Genomic DNA, 13,612 nt, shown 5'->3' with positions numbered 1-13,612 from the left:
AAAAAAAACAAAAACAATGACAATCAAAACAAAAGGTCATGAACCCCCTGGACGCGCAATGTAATCGTCAACGCAACGACGCTATCTGCGTGAGTCAATTGAAAAACGCACTCGAAATCGACCGCGGAATCTTGGCTGAGAAACCGGACGTAAAGATTTTCCTGCCTTTCCGTTTCTTTGTCTATCGCGCCGAGGATCTCTTCCAGCCGAACACCTACAACAGATTCTTGGGTGAGTCAAGGAATAATTTAATCTTTTATATCTTTTACTGACTCTGGCTCCCACTCTCTTTTCAGTGGCTCCCACGGGTGATCATGTTATTTCGCTGATCGACGAGATCTCCTATCTCTCAGCGCCCGCTCCGCTGACCTCGCAGTATGATGAAATTAATCCGGAACAGTTCTGCAATGGCGACAACCGTCCCGCCGACTGCGGACCCAACTGCATGTGCACCCACAAGATCGATATACCACTGAATGCCATTGTCGAGGTGGTGCTTGTGGATGAGGGTTAGCTTTTGGGATTATCCAGAGAATCAATATATAAATTGTTGTTCATTATTCTTATCCGATTGCAGTACAACAACCCAATCTGTCCCATCCATTCCATTTGCATGGCTATGGCTTCAGTGTCATTGGCATTGGCCGTTCGCCCGACTCCACGGTCAAGAAGATCAACTTGAAGCACGCACTGGATCTGGACAGACGTGGACTGCTGCACAGGCAGTACAATTTGCCACCCACCAAGGATACCATTGCAGTGCCCAACAATGGCTACGTAGTGCTGCGCTTCAGAGCCGATAATCCCGGTATTACCAGCATAGATTTCCAATATATCTTTAACAGAGATTAACTTTTATCTTTAATTTGCTTTCATTTTAGGTTTCTGGCTCTTCCATTGTCACTTCCTGTTCCATATTGTTATCGGCATGAATCTGATACTGCAGGTTGGCACCAATGCCGATCTGCCACCTGTGCCACCTGGCTTCCCCACGTGTGGCGACCACACTCCACCCATACCCATTAATTAAGCCTAGGCCTTAGTTCTGTTGGCGCTAACTAGAGAAATCCGCACAAACAACAAACAAACAAACAAAAAACTTAAACTAAAACAACAAGAAACTGAAAGCGAAGAAGACCCAACTACACTGAACGAAACAGTTTGTACAAAGTTCTTTCTTTTTTTATTGAAAAGAGACAGCACAACGATTATGTATGTATGTATGTATTTGTTGTAATATATATAGCCCCGACACCTGGATAACATTGATATATGTTATGCATGTACATATATGTATCACCTGTATCACCTGTATGATATTACCTGACTTCCGCAACAGCTTGCCGCCGGGTGCACCCAGCCCCTAAAAGAACCAACGAGAAAAATTGCATCAAGCAACAGATTGCCCCCTGACCTTGCCCCATGCCCAAATCACACACACACACACACACACACTTATGTAGTACACACAGATGTACTGCAGCAAGACGGTGCACTGAGATTGAATGTAAAAAATCAAATGAAGTTTGGAGCAGCCATAAAAATATTCACAGCAAAGCAATTTCAGCAAAATTTTAAGCCTAATTCCGGATTAGATCCGCTACTGTAGTGTGTGTATGTGCTCTTTATATATATGCGTATGTATGTATGTACTCAATTCATGTATGTATATTTAAACTTATGTATATAGGACCAATAAATCACACGCTGGTGCCTACAAAGCATTTTGCGCAAAGCTCCAAAATTTGAACTGCGATTTCAGTTGAATTTGGACTTTGTGTAAATTGCAAAATACATGTAAAAACAACAACAACAAAAACAACTATAAATAATAACTTTTAATGTACATAAAATGTTTGTAAAGAAGAAAACGAAAAAAAAAATCGAATCTATATATATATATTATGCTTAAACTATCTACTTATGTAATGCCTAGGGTCTATTTAATGAAAATATACTCTGATTGGCTTGTCACAGTCATATTTAATAGCTGCAAATTCTGTTCAATCAATCTGCATTTGTAATTGATAACTGTTAAAGTAAATCTTGTAAATTTCCCTATTCTATGTATTTGTATAAACTGGCAAATCTAGAGAGATGTTTTTTTTTTTAATTTTGTAAAGCTTGAATGTTACGATACACGGGGAACAAAACGCCCAATTAACTGCCGTTAAATTTATATTTATTGTTTAAATCAATTTTAATAAAATATGAAAAATTTAAAATAATCACACAATGTCATTTGACAATACAAGTATTATTATCTTGTACTCTTTATATATAAATAAAGATCTTGTACCCAGTGGAAATTGATAAATGAAGGAACAATTGAAGGCGTGGTTCCACTTGTCTGTCCACTGAAATATCTGTATGTTACTGTATAACTGTCTGTATAACTGTCATATATATACACCATAACACTTGATATATAAACAATTTTATTGTATATACACAAAATTTGTAATGTTTCCAACTGGGTACAGGGTATTCGCTAGTCGTGGCGTTGCGACTAGAGCACTTTTAATATATACATATAAAGTTTTGAATTGTATAATATATAAAATTTCTAAATTTCTATTTATATTATATCATTCATATTGAAATTTCTTTCAGCTAGAACGGAGCACAGCTACTGCAGTATGCACAGCATGAAGAAATTGTTAGAAAAATGTTGATCTAATCCGACTTCTTCAATAAATTAAATTTATTCCCAGATCTTAAACCCGCTGGATGCGATCTGTGATCGTAAGCGCGTCGATGCGATTTGCGTTTCGAACTTGAAGAATGCGAAAAAAGTCGATAAGAGCGTTTTGGTTGAGCGACCCGACGTGAAAATCTTTTTACCTTTCAGATTTTATGTGTACGATCCGAAAACGTTATTCATACCAAATACGTACAATCGATTTCTGGGTACGTACTCACTGGCCCGATGGGCTCCTCAGCGTGTCTCTCTTAACCTGAACCCATACAGCTTTGCTTTTCGACTAACATTGACTTACATATACTACCTTCTCATATATGTTTACGCTCGTGTACTTAAACCTTAACAAATGCTTCCAAATGGGTCGAACAACCTGATCGCTATCAACACACACACAGTTGTGCCTAGCGGTGACCATCTAACCTCTTTGGTCGACGAAATCTCCTACATATCACCACCGTCGCCGCCTCTGTCCCAACTCGAAGATATACCGCCCGAGTACTTCTGCAACGGCGACAATCGGCCGCCCAACTGTGGACCCAACTGCGAGTGCACGCACATGGTGGACATACCGCTGGGCGCCATTGTGGAGGTCGTCCTGGTGGATGAGGTGCAGCAGGCGAACATAAGTCATCCATTCCATTTGCATGGCACGGCATTCTATGTGGTTGGCCTGGGTCGCTCGCCGGATAAGTCGATCAAGAAGATCAACTTGAAGCATGCCCTGGAGCTGGATCGCATGGGCATGCTGGAACGCGACTTCTCCAAGCCGCCGCTCAAGGACACCATCGCTGTGCCGAACAACGGCTACGTGGTGATGCGATTTCGGGCCGACAATCCTGGCTATTGGCTATTCCATTGTCATTTCCTATTCCACATCGTCATCGGCATGAATTTGGTCTTTCACATCGGCACACAAGCCGACCTGCCGCCAGTGCCGCCGCGATTTCCCCGTTGCGGTGATCACGTACCGCCCGTTACCTGGTACTAGCTAACCCAGCCGACAGACAACAGTTAGTGGTTCGCCAACTGCAGCCACAGCGGATACTTTTGAATTTATTTATTAACCACTCGCTTTAACTTAACTTGTAGACTAAATACGTTATAAAACGATTATTAATGTGGGGTGATAACCATACTAGATCTATGCTTGAGTTTATTATATGTTTATATCTATATGTTATAGCCTAAGAGAGTAAATGTTGTGTAATGCTCGATGTGACAAACTGTTTGTAGACCACAGCTCGCATCGTTTAGCTAGCTAGCAGCTCAGCCTCATAGTCAAATGCACTAACCCTTCTCGTTCTACAATATAGTCGCCTCGGATGCGGATCATTTGATATCGCTGATCGACGAGGTGTCGTACGTGTCGCCACCTTCGCCCATGCTGTCGCAGTACCAGGACATTCCCGAGGACTACTACTGCAATGGAGACAATAGACCCGCCAATTGTGGGGAGAATTGTCAGTGCACTCATAAGATTGATATACCACTGAATGCGATTGTCGAGGTGGTGCTGGTGGATGAGGTGCAACAGATCAACATCAGTCATCCGTTCCATTTGCATGGCACTTCGTTTTACGTACTTGGCATGGGCCGATCGCCGGATTCGCAAATCAAACGAATGAATCTGAAGCACGCCCTAGACCTGGATCAGCGCGGCATGCTTGAGCGACAGTATATAAAGCCGGCTCTCAAGGATACAGTGGCTGTTCCCAATAACGGCTATACGGTTCTGCGATTTCGAGCTGACAATCCCGGGTTCTGGCTGTTCCATTGTCACTTTCAATATCACATCGTAATTGGCATGAATTTGGTCTTTCAAATTGGGACTCCAAAGGACTTACCGCCAGTGCCTCCGAACTTTCCTCGTTGCGGTAACCATATACCACCCATAACTCCCAGCACTTCATGGTAGCCAGACTTTGTATACTCTCATAAGTAGCAACTAAGTGCATTAGACCTTTAAGTATTGTTATTTATCATTATAGATATTAACAAAATTCTACCTTTGTGCTTAAATGCGCTTCAATCCGTTAACATTAAATAATAAAATTGTAATTAAATTTAAATTTAAATTTATTTACAAATAATATGGCAATATGAGAATGATTTATGTAAAAGACTTACTGGGAGGATGGCACAGACATAAGCCAGAATAGCTTGTAACTGTTATATGCATTTGAACGGCGCGGTATTTTCAATATCCATATCCCGAACTACTATCGAAAGCAGTATTCATCGATACGCTTCAGAAATTTAGTGAAATGAGAGACTGTTCAACATGCAAAATATTTGTATTTTATTTTCTTATTATTATAATATTATAAAATAAATATTAAAATACTAAATAAACTGAAAAAGAAAAAAATTTCTGTTGATACTTTTAGTATAGACACTGACCAGAGTGGTTAGTGAGATAGAAAAGCAGCAACTTTTATTAACAGGGTGGCAGCACTATCAAAGTGTGACCGCGTTGTCACTATAAACAAAAACACGCAAATTAGCTTGTAAATAAAATCGTTTTATAATAAATAAATAAAAAGTGTAACTATGGGAAAATTAGAAGGTGTGTAATTCAAGTATAAAACTACTCAATATATTAACAATTTCCACTATTTAAGATCGTCGCTCGAAGCGTAGCAAACGACAAAAACCAGCTAGGTTTGCGTCGCCTACCGAGTCCCCATCATCGCCGACTCCGGCCAACTCCGTTTCCGAGCCAGCTGAGGCGGTAACACCTCAGACAGTCGCACCAACAACTGCCAAGCCTACAGTGTCAACTCCTTCGGCAAACAATAGCAAGACTAATGAAGTGGGCCAACGTTCGCGACCTGCAACCAGCACGAAATCATTGCCCGGAAACGCTACGCCTCCAACCAGTTCCACAAAGAAGCCGAGGAAACGTCGCAACAGTGATACGTCTAGTGATGAAGAGCGTTGGCTGAATGCCATCGAAACTGGCAAACTGGAAGACGTCGATGACGAGTTGAAAAAGATAAAGGATCCCAAGCTGATGACGGCGCGTCAGCGTGCCATGTATGAACGGACGCAGGACACCGAGCCGGCACTAGCGGGTTTTGTTGAAGAGCTCATTGCCTTGCCAAGTGGATATAGGGAGAAGGAGAAGCCACAGACGGCCGAAGAGATACAAAAGGCAGCGCTAAAGTCACAGAAACGCAAGCAACAGGCTGACGAGCGTCGTGAGAAGGACAAACAGAAGACGATGGAGCGTCTGCTGAAGAAACAGGAAAATGGCAAACAGCGCTCAGCAGCACGCAAACTGCAAAACCAAAAGCAGACAACGCCATTGCTCACCTACATGAATACCATAGATGGAGCCTACATCATAGTGCCACCAGGCCAGGAGTTTCCAATTCAAGCCCAGACCGCAATTAAGCCGCCGCCAGCTAAACTTTGCGGCGTCTCAGGCTGTGGCAAACGCAAAGTCTACAATTGCTCCAAGACGAATACTCCGCTGTGTAGTTTAGCCTGTTATAAGAAGAATTTAGCTGTTGCCTAATTATAGTATTATTAAGAAGGTATATTTTATTGATTCATCAAGAAGTTGTTTATAATTTCCTGCTGCTCCGACTCTATGCGCTGCAAGTACTGATACTCGCTCTTCAGGCGCTCCAGCTCGACAGTTTGCTCCAGGATCTGGCTTTGGTACACCTGCTGCTCGGTCTGCCGCTGCTTGGCCATTGTCTTCAGCTGATTTTGTGTGCCAATGGCGCGCAGTTTCTCGCTCTCCACAACTTTTGAGAAGTTGTACGCAATTTTATAGAATTCTTCGCAGAGTTTCTTGAAATCCTGTAAGTTTCTCGAGTACTCCAAGCACTCCTGCCGCAGCTCGATCGTCTCATTGGCAATTGCCGGATCTTGCACTCGCAGTCTATAGATTTCATCTATATAAAGTCCAGCCTTGTTCAGTTCCTCCATATTTGAAACTACTTTTATTGACAATTCAACTACCTTACTGTGTTTTGCTATTCGAAACGAGGTTGCCATGGCTACGACTGCAACCCTCTTTGAGAGCAGTCAAAGGCTCATTCATTGTTCAAGGCATAAGTAGAAGTAAACTAGTTTTCAGTACAGATTAAATATATTTGTATATATATTTGATTCTACGATTACAAACATCAACTATAGGAGCTAATACTTTGCGCTCTTGGCTTGGGTTCGGGTTTGGATTAAACTGTTATCGGCGAGAGAGAGAGATGAGCGGATGGGAAATATGTAGAATATAATTGCGATTAATCTCACGATGTTCACAGTGTTTGTTTTGTTTAGTATATATAAGAAATTATGAATTACATTGGTTGCAGTTGTTTCGTTCGGTAAGTTTATATATCGCAGCAGCGATGCCTGCGCTGAGAGGTCAGGAAGAGGCGAACCAACAATGGCTGCAAGCACCGCAATTTTGCCATCAAATCTGTGGGAACTCCAACTTATACGTAAGTCAAGTGGGATTGTTGCGCTTGTTGGAGCGCAAGCGGGCCAAGCCTGTACGCTCCTCCTCCTCGTCGCTAGTATACTGATGCATGCTGGTGCCACTGACGCCTCCCGCACGCACCGAAGATGTCGCCTGCAGCAATTCCTGATCCGGCGCATTGCGATTCTCATAGAGCAGCACCTGCAGTGTCTCCTCGTAGATGCGCGCCTCCGGAAACTCGACTTTCGTATGCTTTCGATCTGTTGTATAGACTATGGAGGTACAGCAGACCTCCGCTACTTTCTTGCCATGACCATAGAAGGACCAGCAACAGATCTCACTTGGACCGATGACGTCCTTAATAAAAAGTATTCGTTCGTTGAAGCGCAACGATAGCTTGTCGAATAGTTCAATATTCTTGAGCAAATTATCATCCGATGTGCTTGTGTACGAGTATTTGTTGTTCTGCCGCTGTACCACTAGAATGACCGCCGGTTTCGACGACGAACTGATCAATAGCTGTTCCTCCTTTTGCGACGTTATCAGGGGTATGCGACAGATGGGCTTCGGCTCTTGGTGCGTATACAGTGCACGCTCGCATGACATCGCCAGCTCCGTGATGCAGTAGTATTTTGCTTCGGCGAGCAGCTCCGCAATCTCTTTGTTTGTCTCTGGCAGCGGTACACTGCCATCTCGCAAAAAGTTTAATATTATGCCAAAATGATTTCCACACCGATCAATTAGAATCCAACCTGAAATTGTATTTGAAAATTTAGGAAAATTCACTGCGTGGGAGTCTCCATAGGGACAAACCTTCCGAATCTGTTAGCACCTCCATGCGCCCACTAAACATGGCGCTTAGCATGGTATCATTGTGTTTTGTTAGCGTGCCAATTGTCGTATAGTACAAACGTCCACCCACATTGAGCTTAACGTATTGAGATGCGTGTCCCTTTAGCAAGACTTTCTGATCACCGGACATGGCTTCGGGCTCCTTGGCATGAAGTACAAGCTGGTTGCTGGCTGCCTGATTCAAGTGCACTTTGTCATTAAATGCACGGCCCAGATCATCAATTTCAATGCTGCTGCTCCCACTGGTGCTTGTGCTGCCGCTGCCACTGCCACTGTTGTTGCTGCTGCTGTTGCTGTTGCTGTTGCTGCTGTTGGTGTTTGTTGCAGCAGCCCCAGTCACTGCCCCGATGCTTCCGTTTACTGCGTCCACGCCCTTTTGTTTGGAGCCTCTGCAAACGCTTTCTTTTGCGTTGCTTACGCTCGCCGTGAGCGCCAATGGATCAATTTTGGCGAATATTTCACTCTCTTAATGGGAATATTAAATGATTACTAACAGAACTCTTGACACACTCAATACACATATACATATGAATATATACATATATACCAAATCTGAATGAACTGATGTAAATATACAAAAATGTACTAATTTAGAACATAGCGCGTTTACTTGTAAAAAATACTAAAATTATAGTGTCATACCTGTTTATTAAACTTCTTCACGGCTAGAAAAGTATACAGATTGGTTGATTATATGTAATATATAATATATTAACCACTACTCTTATGAGAGCACTTCAATTCTAGTTTTGATAGTCGCTTTCGGGTATAAAACTTACAGCACGCAGTAAATGAAGCTGTGGACTGTTGGTTGAATGCGGTATTTTATTTGGCACTAAATTAACTAACTATCAGCAGCTGTTATCCACGCCTAAAATACTAAAGGCGAAATTGATTTAAGTCCTTGTGATTAATTTCTTAAATACTTTAATAAGAAATCAAATATACCCCTCAAATTTCTAGAGCCAACATACACTGATAGAAATATTCTTAATGTTTCGTTTATAGGCAGGAGTTATCATTCTTACTGGCTTTAATTTTTTATTAACTCGTCACATTATACATTATTATTATATTTTTCTTTTTTGGTTGCGTGCATCGAAAAATAATAATTAAAAGTTTTGTATTTGTACGTACGTATGTATGCATATGAATATATAATGAGTGTGAGCTTGATGATTTAGTTGTGGTTGAAAGTTTATGGTAAATTACTGACAATATTAGAAAAGAACAAAATAAAAAGAATATATATAGGAATAGTTAAAATTATGTGTACAAATTAATATTGTTTGTGTATACACTTGCAGTAAATAATTTGGAAATTTTTACTCAGCTCTAAGAGCTCTCTTTGAAATAATGACCAAAACGCAGATGCACCAGCAGCCAACTCTATTGTGGCCTCAATTATAGAATTTATGTGGATGATACGACAACAGGAGCAGTCTCTGTGTCTGAGTTTACGTTTACGTTTGTGTTCGAGTTCAGTTCGGCTGCCTCCTTCTGCTCTTTAGCGGATGCGGATGGTTCTGGGCAGCTGCTAATGGCATCGGTGGAAATCTTTGCAGTCTCATCCGTTGACTTTAGGTCATCCTCAATCTTCAAGCGTTTCGATTTGCTGCTGTTCTCACACTCATTGGCGTCATCATCGACGCTGGCATCTGGCGAAGCGCTGCGCTTTAGGGCACTCTGTTCCGCAGCGCCATCGACGTCCTGCTTTTTTAGCTGAGCTGCCTCAAGGATGGCGCTCTCTGTTTCAGCTGGATTGAGTGAGGTCTTCAGTTCTTGTAGCTTCTGCTTGAATTTTACAATGACTGCGGTCATATTGTCGCAGCCAGTTCCATCGCCCATCGTGTTTGGTGCCAAGCAGTTGTCAAAAAGCTAATCGATAGATTGAAAAGTAAATTGTTTTAGTTAGATGGCTTAGAGAAGCTTCATCAATTTGATGCTCACCTCTTCACAAATTTGCGATAATTTCTTGGAGCTGTCTTTCAGACGCATACGCACAAAGTCAACCACTTCCTCGCTGGACATATAGTTCCAGATGCCATCGCAGGCCAGAACCATGAATTCATCCTCTGGAGTAATGATTAATTTCTTCACATCCGGCAACGCGGATATCATCTGTGCTTCAGCAGGCAGTTCCAGGTTCGTCTTGTAAGCATGATCACCCAGAGCTCGGGATAGATTTAGCCCCCCATTGACGCGGCCATCGAGAGTAACACGACCGCCGGCCTTGATAATACGAGCAGATTCCTCGTCATCCTCCGGCTTATGATCCAGACTCATATCAATGGCCTTGCCATTGCGACAGATAACACAACGCGAATCGCCAGCATTGGCCACATACAGATCGCGACCATGCAACAAGCCAACAACGGCAGTGCAACCGCTATCTTTACCTGGTTCCTCAATCATGTTGGCACAGAAATCATTGTTCGCCATTTGATCTTCATCTTCCTCATCATCGCTCACGTTTTCATCCTGTAAATGCGAAGGAAATGTTTAATAAATAAAAACTTTGATAACCTCTTTAAATATTATCATTAAAGGTATATAGTTGGCTTCACATTTTACCTCGTCATCGTCGTCGTCGTCTTCGTCGTCATCATCGTCGTCATCATCATCGTTGACGTCGTTATCATCCTCCATATCGTCATCCGATGAACTTTCGGCCACAGCAGCAAGTTCTTGTGCCTTAGTTACAGCATTCTCGTCATAGTCGGCATCATCATCCGTGGATTCTTCTTCTTGAGAAGCATTGACTTTCTTCAGCACTTTCTCCGATTCCTTGCTGGTAGACGAGATGTCAGCGCGCTCTGGCTTGGCTTCTACTGCTGGTTTATCTACGCTGCCGTTAGACTTTGCCTGTGCGATGTCACTGGAAGCGGACACAATAGCATCCTCCGATGCGCCTGCTTCTTTATTGTCATCTACAACCGCAGCTTTGGCCTCTGAAGAAGTGACACTGCCATTTTGCTCAATAGGTGCAACGACCGGGCTGCTGGTCGGCGGAATTTTGCTAGCAACGGGTTCGTCCTTAGTTGTGATCGAGGAATTGGTGGTTTTGCTAGCACTTGAACTGCTGCTGCTCACTGTCGACTCATCTTCCGGGTCAACTTTGCCCACTCTTGAGCTACTTGGACCAGCTCCGTCGACTTCGTTGAATGCAGCTACAGCTGCTGCTGAAGTTGAGGAACCTGGGGGCTTTGCTGTTGGATCCATAACAGCCTTATTAACCGCTTCGGCGGCAACAGCTGCAGCACGACGGCCACGCAGGCTCGATGACAATGTGACGGTTGCATTCTCCTCCTTCAGCAACAAAAGGTCATGTGTTTGCGGTAGGCCCTTGTATTTTCCAAGAACCTCAGTTAATGGCAAATTGCTCTCCTCATGCAGTTCAGCCAGGTCTTCAACGTCATCCTCCTCATCAAAGCCCTCACCATCCTCATCCACAACATTGTGCTCGCCAGCTAAGATTTTCAATGTATTTACCACTGTTGGTTCAAGCAAAGTCTTATCAAAGCCCAGAAATGCATCTTTTAGCGCTTGTTCCAGCTGGCCGCTCTTATAGCTGGCTAGGCTCTGAAGGAACTTTGGAAGTTGATCGGCACAATATTGGGCCACCTCGGCACCGCCATGACCATCGTAGACGGCAAAGAACGATGTGTCCGTATCAAAATTCAATATTGAGTTATGTGCATCCTAGGATTGGAAATATAAATTGGAGTGTGGACAGCACACATAGCAGAGACGGTTCATTCACTCACCTCTTGGCTGTTGCGCCAGCCTTGCATCGAACTGGCACCCACGACGAGCATCTCATTGAATTCGTCTGTGGACGCCTTATCCGTCTTTGGATGCGATAGGTAAGCACCCATTTTTCACTTCACAAAATAAGTCCAGTGCTTAAAGAATATCCAATGGAGCTGCACGTAGCGCCAGCCGAGTGCCTGCCTACAGTTTCCGTTGACGAGTTGCGGAAAAATCGATGCTTGGCCAACGCACGCGCGCAGTGTGTACTTTTTTTCGCGCCACCGGCAAAAATAAAGCCGGAGTCAAAGGTTGCTTGAAATTGTTTATTCTGTGAGAATAACAAATTGTTTAAAAGATAGTTAGATATTGTCGTTATTGTTTGTTTTTCCTGCTCGCACAATCGAGTTTGTCTGCGAATGTTTCAAGAAATTTTAAGTTCTACACATTCTCTTTGGCGTCTCTGTAAATTTTATCGTGTGTATCCAATGCCGCATTGTTCGTTTAATAATTTGCCAAAATATCAAAGAAACTCATTTGTTATGCTCAAGAATAGTTAGAAAATGGCGTGTTTTACCAACTTACTCTTATTTGCTATTAGTAATTTACAAAAATTATTCTTTTCGCAATATTTTCGTCTATCCGCAAAAAAAAAAAATCTACACAGTTCACCGTGTGATGAAAAGATGCCATCAAGTTAAAGATGGGATATTTATTTACTATCGGCCTACATCGTTGTTAAGCATTTTGAGAATCTGGCAACGCTAAAAACTCAAACTGCAGTGTTTCCATTGGTTAATTTGATTCTCCATTTGCCACAGCCCAATACTTACTGATAGTGTTAAAAATATGAATATTTAAATTAAAACTTTATTGTCCTTTATTTTATTATATTTCAGAAATATTTTTTTTTTTTAAATATGCAAAATTAATATCAAAAGATGTGTAGAATATGTGGGTTTTTTGAGTTGACAAGAATATATTTGACTGAAAACTCAAATAAATAAAATATTTAATCCGATTGTAAATAAAAAATAAAAATGCTGTTGGAAAAAAAAAATTAAAATCAAGTAAATAAATAAATTAATAATAATAATAATAATAAAAATACAATATAATAATTTAATTATAAATATTACATTATATATATATATTATATATAAATGCCAAATCATTGAATACATAATAGTATTCAATCCAATCTTCGTATCTATACCTTCGTTCCCAGAAGGTTAGATAAGTACGACCGAGTGGGAGTGAATTGGAATCTAATGGGGTAATCAATCTGGAAATGTAAAGGGCAGGAATTAATATTTTTGTATGAGCTCCGAATATTTTAGTCATTATTGCAAATATTATTAGTTCGCTCGCTCTCCCTCTCTCTCTCTCTCTCTTGGATATGTTTCGAATTTTCATTAATTATTTGTAATATTAAAATGTTATGATACTGAAAGTTTAACCTATATTTTATGTCCCATACACATACATTGTTGAATTGGTTAAGCTTATTATCTGTTATTTAATATTTTACCTTTACCTTTTCCTCATCTCTTGGGAGCTCCGTAAAGTATGCTATATTTTAGCTTTAAATTGTTGAGTCAGCGCTCGTCATAATAAATAATGTTTGCTATTATACAGTCTTGATATATAAGTTATTAAGTCACATTATTAACTCACCTATAGGGGGGCCTCGGTGAAGCAGGGGCCAAATCGCATTTTAGCTGCATGTTATTTGTAATTAATACATATATCATATATCTCAAGTTAGTTTTGGTCAGGTATAAATAGTAATTATTTTATTGAATTTGAAGAGAGTTGTTATTAATTTATAGTCAAATATGTGATTTATATTTTATATATATATTTTATATGCA

At 41.3% G+C, this 13,612-nt stretch overlaps 5 protein-coding genes and 1 long non-coding RNA gene across 9 annotated transcripts in view; 2 read left to right on the top strand and 4 right to left on the bottom strand.

Moving 5' to 3' along the window:
• Positions 1-4,946, top strand: part of stw (laccase) — a 35,609-nt gene extending 30,663 nt beyond the window's left edge. The window contains exons 5-8 of one of the 3 annotated variants that reach the window (XM_018010005.2): positions 36-231; positions 297-509; positions 578-808; positions 882-2,228. In XM_018010005.2, the coding sequence (XP_017865494.1) occupies positions 36-231; positions 297-509; positions 578-808; positions 882-1,030 (789 nt within the window). In that variant the 3' untranslated portion in view covers positions 1,031-2,228. Of the gene's footprint in view, positions 1-35; positions 232-296; positions 510-577; positions 809-881; positions 2,229-2,714; positions 2,911-3,099; positions 3,840-4,017 lie in introns of those variants that run through there. The other 2 variants (XM_089472107.1, XM_089472108.1) reach the window with 2 other exon arrangements.
• LOC149268554 (uncharacterized) lies at positions 4,571-5,246 on the bottom strand. Its single transcript, XR_016270630.1, has 3 exons — positions 5,105-5,246; positions 4,832-4,976; positions 4,571-4,664 (listed from the first exon to the last, which is right to left on the bottom strand). It is a non-coding gene; the product is annotated as an uncharacterized LOC149268554 (long non-coding RNA).
• LOC108615502 (INO80 complex subunit B) lies at positions 5,117-6,246 on the top strand. Its single transcript, XM_018010025.2, has 2 exons — positions 5,117-5,270; positions 5,326-6,246. The coding sequence occupies exons 1-2, from the start codon at positions 5,255-5,257 to the stop codon at positions 6,222-6,224; spliced, it is 915 nt and encodes a 304-aa protein (XP_017865514.1). The 5' UTR covers positions 5,117-5,254; the 3' UTR covers positions 6,225-6,246.
• On the bottom strand, positions 6,225-6,712 carry IFT20 (intraflagellar transport 20). The gene has a single exon (XM_018010042.2). The coding sequence runs from the start codon at positions 6,710-6,712 to the stop codon at positions 6,251-6,253; it is 462 nt and encodes a 153-aa protein (XP_017865531.2). The 3' UTR covers positions 6,225-6,250.
• A 75-nt stretch (positions 6,713-6,787) lies between these two features.
• On the bottom strand, positions 6,788-8,449 carry LOC108614946 (BTB/POZ domain-containing adapter for CUL3-mediated RhoA degradation protein 3). The gene is made up of 2 exons (XM_018009165.2): positions 7,950-8,449; positions 6,788-7,888 (listed from the first exon to the last, which is right to left on the bottom strand). Exons 1-2 carry the CDS (start codon positions 8,116-8,118, stop codon positions 7,164-7,166), a joined length of 894 nt encoding a protein of 297 aa, XP_017864654.2. The 5' UTR covers positions 8,119-8,449; the 3' UTR covers positions 6,788-7,163.
• A 554-nt stretch (positions 8,450-9,003) lies between these two features.
• Positions 9,004-12,719, bottom strand: LOC108615495 (putative protein phosphatase CG10417). Of its 2 annotated transcripts, none has more exons than XM_089472110.1 (5): positions 12,572-12,719; positions 11,756-12,069; positions 10,563-11,690; positions 9,939-10,469; positions 9,004-9,866 (listed from the first exon to the last, which is right to left on the bottom strand). In XM_089472110.1, exons 2-5 carry the CDS (start codon positions 11,864-11,866, stop codon positions 9,402-9,404), a joined length of 2,235 nt encoding a protein of 744 aa, XP_089328236.1. In that variant the 5' UTR covers positions 11,867-12,069; positions 12,572-12,719; the 3' UTR covers positions 9,004-9,401. The 2 variants fall into 2 exon arrangements, with proteins under 2 accessions (XP_089328236.1, XP_017865497.1); XM_018010008.2 differs by lacking the exon at positions 12,572-12,719 and adding an exon at positions 12,324-12,478.
• Between the last annotated feature and the right edge of the window lie 893 nt (positions 12,720-13,612).

Source organism: Drosophila arizonae, chromosome 5 (genome assembly GCF_054131065.1).
Source record: "Drosophila arizonae isolate 15081-1271.41 chromosome 5, UAZ_ARI_1.0, whole genome shotgun sequence".
NCBI lineage: Eukaryota > Metazoa > Arthropoda > Insecta > Diptera > Drosophilidae > Drosophila > Drosophila arizonae.
Note: the sequence above shows the minus strand (reverse complement) of the source record. Positions and strands in the feature narration are given on the sequence as shown.

Bases quoted from the DNA above. Each gene is read 5' to 3' on its own strand.
- IFT20 (XM_018010042.2), bottom strand. From the start codon at position 6,712: ATGGCAACCTCGTTTCGAATAGCAAAACACAGTAAGGTAGTTGAATTG.
- LOC108614946 (XM_018009165.2), bottom strand. From the start codon at position 8,118: ATGTCCGGTGATCAGAAAGTCTTGCTAAAGGGACACGCATCTCAATAC. The intron at 7,889-7,949 runs GTTTGTCCCTAT...ATACAATTTCAG, and splicing joins GGTGCTAACAGATTCGGAAG to GTTGGATTCTAATTGATCGG.
- LOC108615495 (XM_089472110.1), bottom strand. From the start codon at position 11,866: ATGGGTGCTTACCTATCGCATCCAAAGACGGATAAGGCGTCCACAGAC. The intron at 11,691-11,755 runs GTGAGTGAATGA...TTCCAATCCTAG, and splicing joins GCTGGCGCAACAGCCAAGAG to GATGCACATAACTCAATATT. The intron at 10,470-10,562 runs GTAAAATGTGAA...TCGCATTTACAG, and splicing joins ACGACGACGACGATGACGAG to GATGAAAACGTGAGCGATGA.